This window comes from Andrena cerasifolii, chromosome 13, assembly GCF_050908995.1.
Source record: "Andrena cerasifolii isolate SP2316 chromosome 13, iyAndCera1_principal, whole genome shotgun sequence".
NCBI classification, from domain to species: domain Eukaryota; kingdom Metazoa; phylum Arthropoda; class Insecta; order Hymenoptera; family Andrenidae; genus Andrena; species Andrena cerasifolii.
Window position 1 is genome coordinate 3,408,164 of NC_135130.1, and position 23,009 is coordinate 3,431,172.

The window sequence follows — 23,009 nt, forward strand, 5'->3', positions numbered from 1 at the left end:
TCAACATCGAGTTAATGTAGCAGTCTAACCATCATGTAAATGAACTGTTGGTATCGATTAAATTATCTAGGTCAGGGTACAAGTTCTTCGTGTGCTCAGCTTTTTGTCAGTGTCATGTATAAGTCAGACAACACAAACGCGGTGCCATCGTAAATGGAAACACGTAGTGAATTTGTTCTTTTGCGTGAGACATTTTATTCACAAAAACAAGCGAATAACTCATAGTTATGTAATTTGATGATGATTTAGTGCAACGAAAAATAGATATTTTCTTATGTATCGGTAAAGAATTTGTTTTTATACGTTTTCTATATTTAGTAGCTGGTATTTGAATAGTTTGTGTATTATGTTAAACGATGCAGTAAAAAGTAACAGAACATTAAGCGCAATATGTAAATAAAATACAGTACAAAGATTGTTTATAATATTGGAGTGTACCGTTATTTCGAAAACAAGCGCACAAGTGCAGATAAAACGTACGTACCGTCAAGGAAGCCAGTTCCTGATCACTTAAGAGTAACTACCGCGGGTTTTTTAAACGTGTAAAGGGGAAAACTTAACCTTTAAAAGCTTTTTTTGTTATTTCAGTAAATCTATGTTTTATCTTTAATTTGGTATTAAAAAAAGTGCACACATAATAATAATTATTTTATAGTATAACTTTGAAAGTGAAAAATGCAAAGGGAGCAGTTTCTGATCACCTTCACACGTTTTACTACGAGCTATCAAATTTTGCGTATAAATTTCAAAATGCTTCATAATTAATTAGTAATTTGTTAGAATAAATTTGGGCTGCACTTCCGGATAGCCCCAGTGGCCGATCGACACATGATTTGTGGGGAGGGGTGGGGAGGGTGTTTGGATCCTAAATCTAAAATTGTTGCTTCGGGAATTTATTAGTTTACGAGATATCAATAAAAAACTTTTAATATTTCTGTTGACTTATTCCGACATTACGCATCCCACTTTCCAACTTGTTCTGGATATTAGTATTGGTTGGGGCTAGATTAGTGTGGTGGGCGCGTAAAGCGATGTAAGTTTGGAGATTTGAACCAGAAACTTGGAGATGCGATCCATCCTATTATACAGGGTGGATACCTGTTACTTTATTGATAGGCAATACTCGAGGGGGGTGATTCAACAGGCCAAAATAAGACGAAAATATAGAATACAATTTTTTAATATCGCGCTTCGTTTTCGAGAAAATTGGCTTTGAATTTCAGCTATATATGCATGCCATTTAAGTGTCTCAGGGGCACGCGGAGTAAGGGGAACGCGTCCAGCTGTCCGTAGGACCAATTGGGAGGAGCGCAGGATGAAATTCCGTTAGGGCACCGTATATACAGTTCAAAAATATAATTTTTTAACAAAAAAATTAACAATAATTTTTTATTAATATTTCGGAAACTAATAAATTCCCGAAGCTACAATTTTAGATTTAGGGTCCACACCCCCTCCCCACCCATCCCCTCAAGCCTCGTGTCGATCGGCCACTGGGACCATTCGGAAGTATCTCCTAAATTTGTATCATAATAAGCTTATTATTTGGTTTATTTTCCTAAACTGATCAGGAATTGGGTTCTGATCAGTAACTGGGTCCTTGACGGTATTGCTGTCTATTATTCCTCAGTAGAAAATAGTATCTTAGAATATATTATTTGACATTAGAAGAATTTTAGTAGTAGAAGAATTACGCAGGCAGAAAATATATTTTTGGAAGATCTTGATATAGTGTATGGTAAAGTGTTGAATTTTATAGTATTACATTTCATACTATTGTGACTCCAATCGATTAGTAAACCTGGTCAAGTTAAATTTGCAAGGTTTTCCCAATCCTTCAAAATTCTTATACTAATGCCGATTTTCCTTTGGACATTGCGATGCAAAATATTACATTATAGTTAAGGATTCTGTGCGCGATACACGTGCTGTATGTTAAAAATAAATTCTGTAAAGTCGCCCTCGGTTAAATTTGAATGAAATTTGCTTGGTTAAATTTGAATGAATTTTGCTCGGTTTTGAATGAACCATCCCCCCACCTTTTTTTGTGCGACCATACCCTCATACTTTAACACGTGGAGCTCAGTGAAACATAACAGATTGCCAAGGGCAGTGAAGAGATAACATAAAAGCTACACTTTCCATAATTTTCATCCTATCTTCAAGAAAATAGTGCGAACTGATTGGCGAGGCTCTCTCGATGGAAATGAGTCCAAACATGACATAAATCGGACTATTTTTAGTATTCTGTTCGACGCTATAGTACATTCCTATTTAACTATCAGCAGCGGAGCAGAGCCCCTATTATTGAGCTATCTATAAACTCTCTCTGCCTTCATATAAATTACAAATAATCAGTTCCCACGACACTGAATAGCTGGAAGACCCAGTGTGGTCATTAGCCATCGCCTGCTTTCAGGACTGTTTAGTTTTAAATAGTCTCATGCACAACCTTCAAGGCCACGAACAGACTTTAGTCGCAGTCATAGAACCCTCGAAGGCAGAATAATGTGAGGCTATCTGACCTATTCGAGAACACGTTGAAGCTACGCACGTATATGCACGCGTATTTCACCCAGTGTCTACTTGTTTACGAGAATTGGTAATCTTGAAGTCGGGTCATGGCTTGTTTTCGAAGAGACTGGAATATTTTTAATGATTGAAAGAGAGTTATTCAGTGATGCGCATCGTTCAAATGCCAGGATGCATAATTCAAGATCTCGACGATTCTTTATCAGTGCCGTACTGTACCATTTGAAATTATGTAACTTCGAATATTTTTCTTCGTTTTATTACCTGAGTTTGCCCGCAATTTCTCGGGCAAATTCAAAGGTGTAGTCAAAAATGATATCGACGAAAATGCTAGGCCCTGTTTCTGGGACATTTTCGGAAATGGAGTAGAACCTATTTAGCAGATTTGAAGTTTTGTGTTATATTAAAATATGTAATAGTGTTAATGATACTGACTACTGCACATGTATTGTTAAATAATATTATTAATTCAAATAAAACTTTCGAATGTGGTTGAGAAGTTATTAATCTACAATCTACGTGAGTATAGGTCTTGTATGAACTACAATAAATGAAAATTATCAAAACTTAACAAAATGGTGGCGTTTTTGAGATGGCTTGCCGATAACAATTATTTAATTTCAAAGCAGCGAAGAATTAAAGAATATTAATATTAGCATCCATTCCGACTCGAGCCTTTTTAGCTCCCTTTATTTATAATACATTTATTTAGCTTTTTGATGACCTTACGCTGAATTTTTATTCGTAGCATAAAACATTTGTAGTACAACTTGTGATATTTCATTTAAAACTTTTTTTTAAAAAATAGCAACAATGGAAATACCATTTTGCGCCCCTAGCCAGCCGTTTAATCTTGCCTATAGGGGCGAGCCGGGCCTGAGTAGAAACTTGCCGTTCTCTTCGACTTATCGTTTCATCCAGGTTTTAATTTGAGCTTTAATTAAAACCGTCGCATATAACGCAAACATTTCTACCAATCTACATTCAGTTAAAAGTTTAATTTCAAAACTAATTTAGCTTATCCCCTGCAAAACAAGTGAAAAGGGTTAAGAACTATTAATAAATATTTGCTATCTCATCTCACCTCAGTTAACATTCACTTGATTAAATCAATTGTATTTAATTAAAATATTTTGCGTTATCCGGCGTTCTATATTTAGCTTCGAAGTAACTTTAATTGCTCGTTAAAAGTCATGGGCAAATATTCTTGACGAGAAAAGAATCCCCAGTTTTACACTGATTTTCGTTTTATGACACTCCTTCGAAGTGACTTTGGGGCGTGATAATTCGAAAGCTTGTGGTGCAGTTCTCGAGTTATAACACAAACTCGGAAAATAGCCGAATTTTTGGGGGTCAATTTCACCCCCTTAGAGTGAATTTGGGTGGCAAAACAAAATTGCATAATACATATCTATATATATATATATAGGGTGGCAAAACAAAATTGCATAATACATATCTATATATATATATATTCCACATATTCCCCAGGTTTCATAATATTTTTAATTTCCGGGTTGGGGATCTTCCCTAGTAAGAAATAAATAGCTGGCAATCATATTGACTTCCCTTCACACATATAAGGCACTGTATAGCAATGCCGAACACCTGCTCCAGAAGGCAAGGACACGCACTCGTCTGTCATTGTCAGACTGCGGAATATAATTGCGTTTGTAGAAGCACCACCAATTTATTGCCGCACGTCTCAATACTCCGTATAGTACACCTCATTTAAATGGGCAAATCAGCATTGTAGTTCCACGATGACAATGCTTCCTATTCTCAGAAACCCTTCCTCCAAACCACTTCGTAGCAAGGCCTCAGCGGATAACCGTAGTAAGGCGAGACGTCGTGATGTAACACACGTTGAAATTCAGCTGTAATGGCGATACATACGTAGGTATATACAAGCGTGGAAATTGCGCTGGTGTATACGCTTTACGGGAACTAACAGCTCGCGTTATAAATAACTCGCTGGGAACGCTCACAAAGGTCGTGGAAAGAAGCAAAAAGAATGCAAGAACTGACGAACGTCTGTGGTCTCTCCGTAATCCCAACAACCACGCGCGCCACGTTCTTCCCACTGTATTTGCTTTAATTTCGATTTTCTAATGGCATTGAGATCTAACTAGTAAAAACAGAAACGGACGACGTGCCATACAAAATATGTACCTACTTGCACTCACAAAATGTACAATGAATAAACATAACGAATAAATTTGTAATCATGAGTAGATGCCAATTAACCCTTGGATCCATTTTGTCTCATAATTTAATTCACACAATTCACGCGTTTCAGTTAAGGCTGGAAGAGACACGTTCAGTAATTTAGTGGAGTGGCGGGTAATTTAGTAATTTACCACTGTTTTATTAAACTACCCGACTAAATTCTAGTGTCCACTCACGGTAAATTACTAAATCACTCGCTACTCGACTGAATTATTGGACGCGTCTGTTCTAACCTTTACTGGCGCTGACACGAAGAGACCACTGACACTGGCGCTGAACTTTCGCGGAACTGGTGCGTGTGAACCCGCCTTTAAATAGCCATATGTGTTGGAGTAAACGCTCGTTGTTCATATTTCTCAACTGTTTATTGCTTCTTGGAAACCCTTCACAACTTCACCTTGTAAATGGAATAGAGACCAGCGGCCGTAGCCGTGATGGAGACACCGGTTCTCGTTACATCACCGAAGTTAAGCATCACGGAGCGGGTACTGGGGAAAGATGGGTGAACACCTTTCTCCCGGTGCGCTGCTGCTGCTGGGAGATCAAAAAAATGGGACTATAGTTCGTTGGGCAATATAAGCAAAAATAAGCTTGAAACGCCATCCTACTTCTAACACAGGAAAACAATAAAAACAAAAAACAAAAAATGGAATAGAGACCAGCGGCCGTAGCCGTGATGGAGACACTGGTTCTCGTTACATCACCGAAGTTAAACATCACGGAGCGGGTACTGGGGAAAGATGGGTGACCACCTTTCTCCCGGTGCGCTGCTGCTGCTGGGAGATAAAAAAATGGGACTATAGTTCGTTGGGCAATATAAGCAAAAATAAGCTTGAAACGCCATCCTGCTTCTAACACAGGAAAACAATAAAAACAAAAAACAAAAAATGGAATAGAGACCAGCGGCCGTAGCCGTGATGGAGACACCGGTTCTCGTTAGATCACCGAAGTTAAGCATCACGGGGCGGGTACTGGGGAAAGATGGGTGACCGGACCACCACACCACCGCACACACCCTTTCTCCCGGTGCGCCGCTGCTGCTGGAACCCGAAGGAGAGAGAGAGGAGGAAAAAGATAAAGGACTAAAATAAAATAGTGTTTGTTGGGCAATATATATAAAGCGAGATAGGATTTTTGAAACGCCATCTTGTTTAACAGGGAAACAAAAAATACAAATACAATTGAGGAATAGAGATGTTTTATCGGAAATAAATGCGAAATAAAATCGAATTACCACATTCACGCGTGTTGAAGGACCAAAATCGAGAATCCGTGTATGTGTGGAGGTGGCAGATTCAATCCCTCGCATCGAGAAACAGGGGTGCCTCGATTCTGATCGTCACAAATGATAGTTTCAGGTTCTATTTTCGATCTTGCGAAGGCGTGACACGTGCGGAGCATGGGACGAGGACTGAATCATTGATCCTTCCAAATTTATGAGACATTTTAGAGTGAAAGATGAATCTCTATTATATCGTGGATTTAACGTTTTCAAAATTCAGAATCGCATGTAAAAGTGTTTTAAAAAATTGTTGCTTTACTCTTGCTACAAAAAAAAGTGAACTGTCAGTAATTTTCTGGTGTAAAATAGGCGGTTGTATTCGAAATTTAATTTCGTGAAAATTTTTGAAAATTTAAAAGGAACAAATACTTTTCTTATATTGCAAAGCCGTGAGGATCTCTGCGATAATCATATTGAAATCAAAAGATCAACTCCTGACACTAAATCCAGATAATAAATTTGACAAAAACAGTGACTATAAATTTAGTACAATTTTGCATACGCTGGCTAAAGAGAATTATTTTCGTGATTTTTTATTGGACATACTAAATCTGTGTTGAAATTTTATTTTCGCCTGAAAGACGCACTTTGGAGGTGAAATATAGCATAAAAGTTTATGGTACCACCCACGACTGTTTTCGATCTGTAAAAATATTTATTTAACAAACATTGCAGTTCGTAGAAAGAAGAAATCGATATCAAATCGTTGTTGAGTTTAAAAATACCCTGTGCTGATTTATCCTTGTAATTTTATATCAAATGAATGAGTCTTGATTCTTGCTAGAACTTTATATCGTTATAAAAATATTAATTGTTTAACCCTTTGCACTGTAAATTATTCGCTTGCCAGTCAACCACAGATCTTTTGTCCAGTGCTCTCATGAGACACAGAATTTTGGAATAGGAAAAAATATGGTACAGTAGTTTTAAAATCAATAATTTATTTAATTCTGGGAACCACAAATTCTCCAACTTTTACAAGCTTGAATGATATCAGTGCGTAATATTAATTTAATAAGAATACTTGGAGTGCAAAGAATTAAGAGTAAAATACATAAGTTCTTTGTCGAAGCTGTTCTTCACCTGCAACGCCTCTTTTCTGCAAAAAGAAGCTTCAAGAATTCAATAAAAGGTGGTCAATGTCATACACTTGGCGACCATGTTCAAGTCTTGCTTTCCATTTTTTCACCTTCTTACTGTGCAGAATGCCCTGGTGTAAGTTAAGTCACGTTTTGCCAATCACTTATTTCAGAATAGTGACTGTTGCTAATGCAGGCAGCAGATTGATTAGCAAATGCAGATGTTAGTGCAGTGGAGTGTGAAGTGTGAACGAAGATGGATAAAGTTGTGTGTGTACACTCGTAAATTACATAAATTAGTATGTACATGAAGTGTGAAAACGTACACAGGGTATTTTAAGTCCAGTGTTAGATTATGTAGGACGCCATTTTGAAGTGAGAAATATCATATGAATATAAACCTTATTTTCAAGACTTACGTAGTTATAATTAGTTAAATAATAAGGTGTATTGATTATGGATTTATTTTTTAATTATTCTATTGTATATTAATAACTATAAGTATTATTAGTCATCATTCATTAACATGTACATATTGATTTCCTTACGAGTTCTCGAACGCCATCTAAATGTAATGTATACAAAGCAGTAGCACGAAGTAAACTACACACATATATATTACAAACGCCCAACAAGTACTAAATACCACCTTATATTAAATTCGTCCGATCATCGCGTTCCACTTTGCGCATAATTTTTTATTTCATTCCGAGGGCCATATCCCACCAATATTAATACATAAATGAATGGATTGCAGTGGCTGATGATATGAATCAGCATAATATAAAACACAGATGTGTTATTGGTATTATGATACCAGTGGCAAATAAACGCTGACATAAATATGCAAAATATAATTTGATTTGAGAGCCATAATTTTCTCGACGTGAAGTTTCTAAATCGGAATCAAGGAAGGCTCCGGAGCGCAGAGAATCGTAAATAAACATCTAACGTAGCGTCTCTGGGAGTCACGTGGCGCGGAGTACACTAGAGGTAAACAAACGTGGCTATTTGCTGAGCTTCCTCCGAGCACGTTTGCTGATACCGCAGGCACACACTGATAAAAGAGATTCCTTGATTTGCGAGCCATGCGAGGACGCTCCGTCCGCGATATAAATAGAAGAAAAAGACCACATTCTCGTGGATGTCAAAAAAAAAAAAAAACAAGCGTCTGTTGGAAAACCTGCAATCGACGTTACGTCGTCGCGATTAGTGCAACGTGACTGTTTGAGTCGAGGACGAACGTTTGTTTCTCTATCTTTAGTGGATATTTCCCAGGGACTTAAACTGCTTAGAGCATAGACTCTGAAACCAGAAGTTATTGAAGACTTTGATAGAAGTTCGAAATGTTCCTTGGCGGTTTAATGAGACGCACATAGATGTCGCGAGTGTTAAAATTCGGGCAGGACACATTAGCCCTTTCACAGTGTAGCAAATCGATAGGGACTATTTCTTTTATCATCTTAATTATTTGCACTCGCGACAATAGATATAAAAAAACCGGCTCACCCGAGTCGTTTTCTTAACCCTTCGTGGTCACACGGGGTGCATCGCACCCCAGGACATGTCTTTGCCAATATTTCTGTAAATTTTTAGACCTCAGTAATAAAATTTATAAAGGTGAATTTTAACAAAAAAAAAGAAATCGTTTTTATCCAGAACTATTTTTTCAAATACAAATTTCAACATATTAAAATTTACATTTTTAGAAAAAGACTATTACAGCATAATTGTATGAGTATTACAAAAATACGGAAATGGTAACTCAAACATGGCGCTGGGGTGCAGTGAACCCCATCTGACCAATTTGTGAGATTATAAGGTGTGACCACAGAGGGTTAATACACTGTGAAAGGGTTAACTTTCAATTAGGTGTATGGCACAAAATGACGTGACTACATTATATTATGTATGTGTGGTGTCCTTGGCACTTCATACAAATTTTTTATCTCTCTTTTGTGTAATACTACTATTCCTCAATAAAACTAGTACTATCTGCTTTTATGAGCAATAATAAATGAAGCTTTACAAATATTGTTAAATTGATTATAATATATTGAACATGATTAGAAAATAAAGTTCATGGAACAGAATGTCCCACAAATAGCATATCGCAGAAAATTTGGTATACAGGGGTTTTTTGAGTCGCTGAATCGATTCCGGCGGTTATTTTTTTCTCCTTTTGGCAGCCATTTTGGGTCGGCCATTTTGAGTCTGCCATATTGAATTTTACAATTTCAATGCCAAATTCAGATTCAGCGACCCCAAAAACCATTACATACCAAGTTTCATTCAAATAGTTTGAAAATCAAAAAAGTTATTCCATTTGATCATATATGATACATAAGCAGAATTGGCCAGATTTTTTTTGTTCACATATTTTACATAAGCAGAATTGGCCAGATTTTTTTTTTTGATTATATATGATACATTGCCAGTTAACCGGTTAAGGGTGTTTATACTATGACGAGAATGATACATGTATTTAGGTAACAGTTTACTTCTGTTTAATCGAGCACGATAATGTTTGAGGAATTTCTGAATGGAATTGAGATCGTCAGCGTGCAATTTTCGAAGCCATGTCGAATGCTTGAGTTGCAGGAGGGGGGATTCTTCACGAAGAAAGGGTAGATTGAAAGTGCGGAGTGATATTTTTGGAAATGAGGCTTTTTTGTCTAGTTATAAAATGCTTTACTATGTAATCGAGAAAGTTGTACTACTTTAAATGAGTCGGAATTTTTATATGCAAAGTGAGCATGGTCACATCAATTTTATTATACCTTCGAAAACTAACTTTCAGGCTAAACTTACCGTGCCATAAATATTTGGGTGATTTTGGCGTAACAAGAAACTGCTATTTCATTTAACCCTGCGTTGACACACCTCGTTTTTCGATCAATGTTGACATACCTGGGTGGCTGACACCCAGAGAAATTTTTGAACGACTGTCATTCTCATCTAAAAAATTCAATTATTATGGAAAAAATCATGGATCAATTTCAAGGTCTCTAGAATGTATTCCAATAGTTCTTTTATTTAAATTTTATAGCAGTTTTTTGTAAAAAAATCTAGATTACCACATGTCGAAAAAAACGAAGAAAATCTTTAAAAAATTGTAACTTTTACAAATTTCAAAATTAGAAGCTAAAAATACACAGAGTTGTTGTTGGGATATAATACTTTGAGAGAAAAAATAGTTCGTACGTCGGCTTTGGAAAAAAAATATTTATTTTGAATATAGAAGTTACAGAGCGTCAAAATCAGCTTATGGGTGGCTCACACCCAGAGTGTCAACGAAGGGTTAAGTTTGGAATATTCTAGCAGACAGTAATTGATTATAATTCTCCGTTCTGAAAATTGTTCAGAAATTTTAAACGATGAGGATACTATTTGGAATCGTAAGGTTGTTGAGAAGTGCTTCGAATTTTAAAAATCAAATTTCTTGAGTTCACTGAACTGATTATTTCTCAGAATCCCTAACATCTGGGATATTTTCATTCACCAGTCTTGGAATATCCGGATTTTTTCCAAGTACAAAGATTAAAGTTATCTTCTGTTTGTGTGTAACTCACGAGTACTGAAGCACGTATCAACATTTTTCAATCATCTCGAGAAATAAAAATATTTTCTATTTATGTTCCTGTTTGAGCAACCGTTGCAGCGATTAGATACGTTGCTGATGATAGTGACGTAGGAGGCACAGTTCAAATTATCATGTGTTGTTGACACTGTTTAACATTCGCGACGTTTAAGCCTGAAGGAAGAACTCAAACTTCAGAGATCTGTTAAAACTATCTTTGAAAACATTCAAATACTTGTCTTTACAAATATATTCAAGTTTACACGTTTCAATACTCGAATTTTATACTGCATAATTATAGTAGTTAAAGAAAACAAATTAAAAATAGGTATTGCAGAATATAATTCTAACTTAATAATATTAAAAAAATAATAAACTGTGGCAACCTCCAGAAAACACTTCGCGACCCACTTGGGGGCAAGCATCTTTGGCAGCAAAATACATTTATTTCCTCAAAATATTGACACTGTTCAGGTTATGAAAAATACAAATGTAGAAAATGAAAACGTTAGTGGCTGCTAATCTTATGGAAATTAAGCTAGTCTATGTTTTCTCCACAAGTAGTAAATGCGTACAAAGGCTCGCCAGTCACACAGTTAAAGATCTTAGCAAACATATTACCAGTGACGTCACTACGTCTTTAACTAAATATCTCGAATAAACAGTTCCTCTAATTGCATTGATAATTCACTATCATAGTCAGCTTTTGTTGTCAACAACTGTCTCCATATTTTAAATAAAAAATGACACATTCGCAGTTTACAATGTTGAATTTAAAAAGGGCCCAAAACCAGCGGCCGCAAGTAAACGCAGGTTTTACACGGTTAGTTTCCTGTATAATATAGATAGACGAAATATATTTGAAATTTCAAAAATCATACTGTGATAAGGAAGCTGAGAAGATAATGTAGGTCTAAAATAAGGGAAATTAAAGGTACAGCCTCGCTAAGAGGTAGGAAGTTTATAACATACTAAAGACTGTCAGAAATGTTGTATATACCAGAAGTCATTTAAGAAGGAACCCGTTTCGCGCATCTCAGAATGAGCTTATTGGCTCCGAAGGAGCGTTGGTGGGGGTACAGCCAATAGTGGCTTCTCTCGGCACCAATGAGCGTCAACCTGCGCAGAACCGGTTTGAAACTCGTCGATCGGCAGGTTCCTTCTTAAATGACAGGAAGTATAGATTAGCTATAGTGGTTAAGTTATACATGTTAAGTAATATAAAGTACAATGAAGCATATGAAAAAAAGGTTCTCGTTAGATCACCGAAGTTAAGCGTCAAGGCGGTGTACTGGGGAAAGATGGGTGACCACCTTCTCCCAGTGCGCTGCTGCTGCTGAGACTCGAAGGAGAGAGGAGGGAGGAAGAATGGAATGACTAAAAAAAATGTTCCTTGGGCAATATAAGCAAAATACTTGAAACGCCATCCTGTGTAAATAACACAGGAAAAAACAAAAATGCAAAAACAAATTCAAAAGCCTCCAATTAAATATTGAGTACCGATTAATCGGTCAGTTTTAACAAGACACTCACATGTGCAAAGACAAATTAAATTACTCAATCTTGTTGCGCAGGACTATACGCTATCATACGTAAAATTAATTTTCAGCAAAAATAGCAAAAAATAGAAGCAAAGATATTTTATCAATGTCGTATCTCACAGGGCAAGGCAGAGTTGGGCAAAATGTAATCTAACTATAAATTACAAAGTACGATTAAACAGTAATTGTCCAACTGATTGTACATTATTTTCTGTAATCGTTCATTTAGAAGGTTGACGAAACCAAATGGTCAGCTGCCTAAATTAACAATTACAGAAAATAATGTGTAATCAACTACACAATTACAGTTTAATCGTAGTTTGTAATTTGTAACTTGGATTACATTTTGCCCAACTCTGGGGCGAGGGTAGGGTTTTTAAAATCGTTTTGCAATCATTTTGCGCTTTCCACATACTTATATATAGAATTAGAAAGAAATCGCTGACTCGAAAAAGCTGACTTGAACCTTCTGCACTTCCCTCGTCAGTAGCGATCTGTAACCTTATTAGCTCTGCATCGCGTCACAAGTCCAAAAAAAGCTAATGGATTTGCTTGTTTGGCGAGCACTATCTAACACGATTGGGCCAACGAATCCAGGTCACGAGGGTACTACGGCGTAGCTTTTCGCGATAATATGAGCAGAATGCCGCCCCTGATCGATTCTGTAAACACCATCGAAATGTATGCGTTGAATCATCGTCCGGAAAATTTCCACGGACAGCTAACGAAGAATGATCATTTGGTTCTGTGCAGCCGGAGGCCTAATGGCGGGTTCCGTGGCTAGTTTGGCGATACTATGGATCTTCCTGCAGACCATGGGGTTCCTCGGGAACTCCCACTCGATCGGGGCCTACAAGCTACCCGTCACCTTGCAGAACTACCTCGCCAGTTACACAGGTAAATAGTTCATTGCATTTCACCCCCCTACATTTTTTTTTTAATCAGAGGGAAATTTGATTTACGACTGCTCATAGTTGTAGACTTACTGCCAGACCTGGATCAGTGTTTCCAGAGGCCTCGATACCACTGTTTTCTGATCTACTTTGAGAAACTTAAGCGTTAATTTGAACTTAAAATTATTTACACTTTGAGGTAAATTTGAGTAGTACTCGAACTAATTTGCAGTTGGTGTCTTTGGTGTTTAGAGTTGCTTGATTTCTTAATCTACATTGAGAAGTGTCGGGCTTAACTCAAAGGCTATAAACTATTAATCTTCCATTGCTATAAATTTTATGCGAACCATTAAGAGAGATAAGAATAAGCTTGCGTTTCAAGGATTAGAAACATTGGATCGAGATACATCTCGTCAGAATTATCTCACAGAGTATGACGAAGATTAATAGTGGGTTATGAAGAGAATTTGCAGAATAATAAAATCCATGTTTTATTGCATTTTATCGTGCCCGTGATTTATTTATACATCGAGCAAACTGCGCGATATACTTCCTTATATTGTCCCTGCATTTGTAACTGCGTACGTATTTTCAAGGATTCACCCTTGGTGGCTTTGCAGCACTGTTATCTCCCTAGTTGCAAATATTATCGAAGCAAAATTTCAATATTCAGATAAGCCAGTTTTACTTGATTTTAAAAGTGCTTTAACCGTGAATAGATATGTAATTATATATTTCTTCATTCGAAAGTAGAGCCACGTGCTCGTAATTATTTAGAGTCACGCACAGGGGAAGTTAACTGACAGGGGAAGTTCGGCAACTCGAAAATTCAAGAAAATCTGAAACCTCGCAGAAATATAGCTCAAGTGATTCTAATATCGTAACTATTTTTTTGTTGGGCAGTAAAGAGTCCTAAGGGTGAACACAACCCTTCAAAGAAATTGTGAGTTTTCATATTATCGCGAATATCTGTGAAACTGTAAAAGATATCGATAAAAAGTTAAATTGAAAATTGTATGGCTTTTCCCTATGGAAATTATGGATATCCTACAATATGGTGACAAAGAATCGTCGGAAAAAGAGTGGTGGGGATAAATTTTGAAAAAGTCACGTTTTTGCAATTTTCTATTGCCGCTTTATAGAACATAAAAAAACATAGATCTTTGAATTAAGCTTCTTTTTTTATACATTTTATAATTTCATAGATATTCACAATAATCTGAAAACACCACATTTTCGAGGGGGTGCTTTCACCCTTAGGACCGTTTTATGACCAAATAAAAAAATAGTCACATTATTAGCATAATTCGAGTTACATTTCTGCAAGGTCACACATTTCTTTGAATTTTCGAGTTGCCAAACTTCCCTTGTGAGTCTATTTTTACCAACGTTTTTAAAGGTATCCTTTCAGGTTTGCCGATGTCGAACTACCCCTATGAGGGCGTCGTAGACACAGGTCATTTCCAAAATCAGCATTTCCCTCACATTGACGAGGCAGTCTTGAACAACTCGATCACATTCGCGCAAAACTTGGTCGATCGTATGAGCACCCTCGAAAGGAATATCGTGAACGCTGGCATCGAATTGAAGGCGCACACGCCGGCTGGAAAGCAATTCCTTGATTCTTATCCTTCCGAGGATGCTTTCGAGAGAGGCCTCGACGCCATTGTGGCGATGAAAGCATCGTCCTATCTGCTTCATCAGAGCTGTCGCAGGTAATACACCCTCTAGGTCTGCAGCTACCACTCTATCCCAACTGTTTTATTAACCCTCTCAGACCAACCTTGAATTACTCAATTTGAAAATACAGTTCTTATAAAAAAGTACGAGTATCTTCAGCGGGCAGAGTATAGAGAAAATTGAAAAACTTTTTCATCATTTAATTTTCACTGTCTTCATTTTGGTGGACATGGGAAACATGGTAAAAATATTATCGTTTTCAAACTCCTAACGAGATATCTTTATGAAAAAAAAAATAAAATGTAAATACTGAGGATTTTTATTAAAGAATTTTTTTATTCAAAACATCAGATCAGCCTGAAAGACAATTTGCACTGTGCCTTTCAATCAGCTGTGTATTGAGATTAGTAAGCAACTTTTGGAATTAAAAAATTATTCAGCATTTTCGTGGTATGATTTTAAAATTATCATTATTGAGGTGGAGGGTCTGAAAGGATTAATCGGCTTAAGAAAACAGGATATTTATTTATTGGAAGAGTTCATTTTAGGGATGAATTCTACATTTAGAAATGATATGAAAGTTTCCTATAGATAGATGCTTTATTTGCACTTTCTTAATATATTTATGTAACGTACGTTTGAAACAAGTGCTCCAAATTTTTCTGATGAATAAGTTGGAAAATCAGTGGTGGTTTTGAGTATTTAAGATTATAACCAAGTTTATGGAGCACACAAATTCGAATAACCCAGCAACTAAATTTAATAAGACATCTGTTCGAACACTTTTCACTGCTTCCAGATGCCTAATCGATATCCTAAAATGAGCCCTATCAGAAAAGAAACATCTTATATTTGCGAATCACGATTTTTGAAAAAAGGAGAATGGAAATTGTGCAAAAGGAAAATTGTTTATGCATTCAGTTCTACCACTTGCATTTAATGGTATTACATGCAATACTTTAAATAACACATATTTCCTTTATTCTTTCTGTTGTGAACATGGTTATGGCAAAGTAATGGTGTGTATACAAATTCGATAGTTTAGAATATTTTCCCATAAGGATTAATTATTCTAAACGAAGTAATATTTAATATTTTTTATTCTTAAGTTGTACGAACCTTTTGTAATAGATATGTGGTTACCTTTTACCATTTTGTGTGATTACCCTTTTGTAATAGAAGCTGAAAAAGACTAAATGTACAGAAAATCATTTAAAAAATGAAATTTCCATTTGATTTTATTTTAATGCAGGTTTGCTCCTTAAACTTCTAAACAAATTGCATTTACAAGAATGATCTTTTGTAATTAAAGTATTAACAAACCTTATTTGAAGCTGTGAAGTGTTCTACTTGTAGCTTCAACCTGATACAAATGCCTTTTTGCACAATGTAGAGTCATCGTGTATTATCAGGATATCAGGATTTGGCACTCATGAATTGGAGACGTAGTTTGCTAGCAACTAGAAAAGCAATAATGCAGACAATGTTACTGTTATACAATTACAAACAAAGGTGCAAACTTCTGAACTCCTGATCGTACTTCATTCTTTATTCCTTATGAAAATTGAATAAGTGCATCTGTAAAAATGCTGAAATCTAAATATCAACAATTAAGAATTGTTACAACAACAAACAAGGGCCTTTTTTGACAAGACACTTTTGTGGGTCACGACTGGTATTTAAAAATGACAGAAGAGGGTAGGAAATGTGTGAATATATAAATATCAGTTGCCAGCCACAGAAGTGGCTCGTGTGAAAAGAGCTTGAACGTCAAGTGCCTTCCTCAATCCTTGTCAATTTTTGGAGTGAGGGAATTTAACGTACTCACGTTTAACCCTTTAACTACCTAGCAAATTACACATTCTGAATTATTAATTGTTTCTGATTACATGTTCGTTGAAACCTGGAATATAATTTTCATATATTAGAAAATCCACAGTGTTTCTATGTATCAATGTATTCGAGGGCTAAATGATTTTGTTGTTAGAGGGTTGAATGTACTTATGTATTCAAGTTTAACTACTTCAACTTTTTGTGATATATGAGGGTTGATATTTAATATCGAACAAAATACATACTTTATTTAGCAACACAGATACTCCCAAGGAGAGTCACAGCAGCGGGGTAGTCGCTTTTAACCCTCCGTGGTCACACCTTAAAATCACAAATTAGTCACACGGGGTTCACTGTACCCCAGCGTCATTTTTTGCCACCATTTTCGTATTTTTGAATCTTTTAACTTTTCAGTGATAATTGTACGTTCGTAATACTTATACAGTCATGGTCTAATAGTCTTTTTCTAGAATTGTAAATTTTGACATGATAAAATTTCTAGTTGAAAATGAGCGATTTTTCACGGTTGTGGGAAAAAATCGTTTTTTTTTAATTTTCTTTTAATTTTTTTGCGATAAATCCCCTTTGGAAGACGTAGAGGCGCGATATTCCAACTCGAAAATTGCTTTTGGGGTGCGATACACCCCGTGTGACCACGAAGGGTTAATAAAATTGTTCTAGTGAATCGAAATGTATTATTTTAGTATATTTTTAAAAATCTGTCACGGTAAAAGTGTGGTAAACTAATTATTCTAAATAAAAGGAAGTATTGCATATTTGAAGTTAGCGGAAGCTTAACGGTAAAACTTCATAACGCTAAACTTTACATAACATCGTCTTTTTTCTCATTACAATTTCTCTTATGCTAAGTATTATTGTTCACCACAAATAATAGTAAATGATGGAAATATCAAGTTTCAGAAAAACAGCATCAACTGGTCCTGCTATGACCTCTCCTTGTTAGTATATGTATTGAAAGCTCACTATTATCCCACACGAACCCAATTTTCACTGAAAACTAAAATCAAGACTTGTAAGTTACAAATAAAACTCCCCAATGTATCACGTTTTCTGTCACATGTCCTAGAAATCAAAGGATCCTCCAATGTCCCCCCACCCTAAATATCCCCACACAGTCCATAAGGCCCTTTTCACGCGGGACACTTCTATTGCTCCTGACAGGTGCCTTAAGCACGTTCCCACACTTTTTATTACTTTTTGCTTCTCTTAAACACTCCGTACGAAAATACCACTCGCCAGCCACAGGAGTGGGCCCTACTCTCAGCGGTGCTCGCTCCTCTCCCACAGTACAGCCAGCGCAATCACACGACGATTCTCTTTTACAGATTCGGCCTGGAGAAGGACGACTGTGCCCGTTACATATCGACTCTGCCCCTTCAGGGTACCCCATTGAGCTCAGCCTGTTGGGCGCCGCAGGTCGCGGCCTGCAATGCCAGGGCCAAGTACCGAAGCGTCGATGGCAGTTGCAATAACGTCGATAATCCAAGCTGGGGTAGTGCGATGACCGCGTACACCAGAATCCTCTTCCCCCGATATTTCGACGGTAAGGATTCACCCTACCGCGTCACCTTTAAAGGATGAAGAAGGACATCGAGCCCCCTCGATCTGTGCCCTCCCCCTTCATTCACGGTGGACCCATCGCGATCCGTGTCGCCGATCGTTAGCTTCGTCTCTCCCCGGGCACGCTTTGAACTCGCGACTTCACGACCGCCTCGTGACCGGGTCCCATCGATACGCAGCGGCGGCCACCGTTTCCTGGGTATAGAAGCTCGTTTCCTGGGCCTTCGACCGGGCAGAAGTTAAAGAAAGAAATCGGGGATCTAGACTGGCCTAACCACGTGCCGCGCTATCGTTATTTTTGTGGAATAATAATCGTACAATTATTTGCAGCCTCTGAACGCTTGGCACTACCCTTTTCGCTCCTCTTATGCGTCCTGGTCCCTCCATTCTCTGTGCTGCTCTCTCTCTCTTTCTGCCTTTGCGCCTTCTCATGGTTCGATAATAAATTTCATCGAGGCACCAGGTTTGGTGCAGAAACGGCCGACGATTTAGGATGTCTTTGATTGTGTTCGTTGATTGCACTTGGTGCAGTTGGCTTCCCTTATTGGTAGTGCGTTAGTCAGGCGGATGGTTTGTAGATAGGGTGACACGTGTTGGGTAGGATGTTTGTTAGGCACCTGTCGGGTTGGATGAAGTCGTCCCGGGTGTTTGTGACTTTGATAGGAACTCTGAAACGTGCGCAAGGTGTCCTAGAATTGTATTCTTTAGCCTTCACGTCAGTTTCCTTTTTTGTGAATTGAAGAGTGGTTTGGAAGATAGAATCTCAGAGGATGGGAGGGTAGTAGGTGGGTTTTAAGTATTATACTTTGATCAATAGGGACTTAGACTTTGAACGTACTTTGAATAGTGGGGAGTTCAACTTTGTAAGGGAATTAGGGAGCTAAAGTTGAGAAATACGTACAAGATAAAATATTTTCACAAGACATCTTTATTTTATTGTATAGCACATTATGAGTGGTCATTGTCAATTCTTGGCCTGTATTTCAAACATTGCAAGTGTTCTCTTCTCTCATTCAGAGATCCGTGAACATATCCCAGACCTTTTATATTTTTAAGTCGGTGAGTTTTATTGCCATTGGGACTTCGAAACAATTTACCACTCTCTGCTCATTCCAACGAATCATGTAGTAGGGATCCCACAGATTTATTGGCCCTATTAATAGGCTGCGAACTGCTGTTCAGAAGCTATTAGAAGTTGAGCTCCTATTCAAAGCTATCACGGATTAAAAACAATGGCATGCGTAGTGGGTAATGTTGATGAAAAGAATTAAGAAATCGATGGCTTAGTCTACAGATATTGTATGTCCACTCTTTGTGAAATTTGAACATTTACATCTACTTCAGAAATTTGTCAAAAATAATATTTTTCTTCGTTATATGCCCCTGAATCTTATGTACCATTGCATCTTTAAATCTGTTTTTCTCGAATACGCTGAAACTGGTCATACAATACTTGTGCACTAACCATCGACATGTGCAAATGTGTAGTTTGCAACATTAGACACGTTCTCAGAAATCTGATCCCCTTAGTTATCCACTTGGTTGCAAACAGTATTCAGAGCACCACACAATCTTACACTTGAACACACTTCCATTTACACATGTGTCTTATTTCTGAAAAGGCCAAGACCTCGAATAAGATCAGAACATGACTTCAGGCAGCTGGAACGTGTCTGGTAGGAATTAAACTCACTGGTGCATAGAAGTTTCCATGTACTATTTCGAAAGATCTTCGGTTTGACGCATTTCGTGCAGCGCTCGTTTGTCATAGAATCCAGAGAAATCGGTTGACATGCGAAAGTTATTAGTTAACTGCGCTTTCCAGCTGAATGAATAGTCACACAGGAATTTCTATTCACCTGGAAATGGAATACTGTATGGGTACTTGTTATAACGCTCTATAGATTTCTGACTTTATTTTTGCACCTTCTTTGAAAAAATGTACTGTGTGATACATATTTGCTACAACAACAATAAATTCGCGATAGCTATTTTATACAATCTTTTTAATCATATTTTTCGGGTCGTTAATTGCTTAGTCATAAGAATACGACAGACTCGTAAAGAAAGATCCACGTATTGCTGGACGTTTAAAATTACCAAAAAAAGAAACCTTCGTTTAATTGAAATAAGCTTGAAAAAATTCGAGAAACGTTATTGATACTCAAAAACAGAATATGGAACATAAGAGCAGCGAACAGTTGAATATAATCAAAGCAAAAGTAATAGAACATACATACCTAACTCTCTAAACGCAGGGCTCACCACCACACTCAAATGAATTAGGCTGTTTCCTTCCAGCGAGATTTAGTCTTCAAACCTCAGCTCACGATTCTGGGACATTTTGTACACTTCACTCGAACCTTCTTATATAATTCTCACCAAGTATAAGACGTTGACTTCCATCAGCATCATTTCTGATATAACTATAGTAATCTTTCCAGCTAGTTACGTACTAGTAGAATTGTGTGTTGCACTAGTGGTAAGGCCACCTTAACATTTTTGGTCAAGTAGCTACAGTAATCCCCCTTATGAGTCCGACGAACTGAGGCGGCGAGCTCATAGTGGGTTGCGGACATGGTTCCAAGAAATGGTGGGGATAGTCGCCGGACTCTCAACGGGAGGAAAAAACGGACTCATAACGAGGGATTACTGTACTACTATTAAGCATATTTTTTATATCGGGTGCAGACCGTTCATTGTGTGCACCACTTCTCGTGCATGTGGCCTCTGAAACCAGATACATTGTGTGCCACGTTTGGTACACAAATCACGTTATAGCAAGACCATCGAGATACCCTTGGAAGTGAACGTGTTAACTGAAAAGTATAACTATTTTCATGTGACCACAAGATCACTAACTTTTTCTCATCTGCAAACAGGTTCTCTGCATAATTCGCTGTACATGTTTAGAAGGACATATCCTACGATCAGTGTCGAACTCTCAGTCTTGTACTCTCAGACTACATACTTGGTTCATAGCGAGGCTTCGTCTGTCGGCCGTCCATTTGAAAAAATCTCTAAAGTTTCTGTCAATGCAAAAAATAAGAAGACTGTCTTTTCTCGTTGTCAACTCGAAATCGTTCCGGCTCCTCGTGCTCTTGCACACGAGTTACCAACCTCGACCTACTAACCCACCTAATCCGTTCACGTCGACACCTTTGCAAGCATACGACCACACACATACAGTCAGAAATGAAAAAAAAATAGCTACGCTACTGTCCAAAAGTATTCCAACACTCGTTATGTGCACGTTTGCTGAAAGAGAACGTTTTTCCATATTATACAATCTTTGTTGGTACAATTTTTTTACATTCTTCAGCCCATTGCAATCGTTTTATTCTATTTTGTCGTCTTCAAAGTAGCTTTCGAATTGCAATTTGTTTTACTATGATTGTAAACATGGGAATTTCTCTTATAATATTAATAATTTTTTTGAATTTCTGGCGTTATGAGGGGTCTATCCCCCTAGATATTATGATTTCATTCGTCTATCATTAAATCCTTTTGTTTCCCATCGCTTGTGTATTACACTGTAGTGAAAGTCACCACTTTCAATTTCAATCGATAGCTCATTTCTTCTCACATTTTGTACTCCATAATAGAATAATTCATACTCGATGGTTGTAGTTCTCTTTCTGAGATATAATTGTTGGCAACAAAACGATCGCCAATAATACAGTAGTCAATCATTAACATGTAACATTACTAACATTAAAATGTCATTGGACAATTTTTGAACGAAACAATGAACATAAATTATTAGCGTCTAAACTATATAGTCACACGAAAAACAACAGTAGCCTTATCTATGGATTAAAATGGCAAGATCGCACAAATGATCTCATTCAAATTGTTTATCAATATTCTTATTTTATTTTCTTTCTTATCAAACGTACATATAACAAGTGATCAAATACTTTTGAACGGTAGTGTATAGCTGTACATATAAAAACGAACACACTCTGATCCCTGGGCGCTGATGGATTAAAAAAAAAAAGCAACGAAGAAACGTTCGTTGATTGGCTTAACAAATTATATTCTGTGATTTGCATTACAGTTGTTGTGCGATAAGGCACATAGAGCATAATATGCCTGAGTGTAGCAGTGAATAATACTGCCTACAATAGGGTGCCCCGGTCGGGAGATTCTATCCAGCAGTAGAATGTGTATGTAAACTAATTCGGATATACCTAATAATGTATCATATTTATTATTGTAACACTAGTTCAACTATCTTTTCTGTTGATTGCGGTATACGGGTCTCGTTAAAGGTGTCCGAGCCAGGCGAATGGAAATTGGGAGACAGTCGCGCTATTAATTGTCCCTCGTGACACGTGGCTCCCTCTGCTAATAGTAGCTTACAACCGAGTAAACTGAAAAATAACGGGATCGACAATATATGAATTCAAACACTGGTCGTATTTGTAAGAATTGTTCATTTTATTCAAAGTATGTTCCCTCGGCATTAATACAAACGTTGGGCGATCAATGTATGGATAGATTTCTGGAAATCTACTTTCGGAATTGCCTTCAGTATCCTTGTGACGGCTGCTTGTAAGGTTAGAGTGTCATCGTAGCGGGCCCCTTTCAATGGAATTTTGAATTTTGGAAATAAGAAGTATAGAAAACTCTCGCTATGGGTCAGGATTTAATCTTGGGGGAACCGAGTTGAACGGATAAAAATATTTTTAATGCAAATTCAATAAAAATCATTAGGTGATTAAACAAATTTATTTAATGAATAAAATGCAGTTTTTTACTTTTTACAAACTCCCT

At 37.1% G+C, this 23,009-nt stretch overlaps 1 protein-coding gene across 4 annotated transcripts in view; it reads left to right on the top strand.

Annotated features, from left to right (window-relative positions):
* The window catches only part of LOC143375974 (peroxidase), a 52,400-nt gene that overhangs the window by 17,772 nt on the left and 11,619 nt on the right, over positions 1-23,009 (top strand). For 3 of the 4 annotated variants that reach the window (XM_076825722.1, XM_076825720.1, XM_076825717.1), the window contains exons 2-4: positions 12,997-13,140; positions 14,536-14,851; positions 17,996-18,213. In XM_076825722.1, the coding sequence (XP_076681837.1) occupies positions 13,008-13,140; positions 14,536-14,851; positions 17,996-18,213 (667 nt within the window). In that variant the 5' untranslated portion in view covers positions 12,997-13,007. The remainder of the gene's footprint in view (positions 1-12,996; positions 13,141-14,535; positions 14,852-17,995; positions 18,214-23,009) is intronic. The other variant, XM_076825721.1, reaches the window with a different exon arrangement.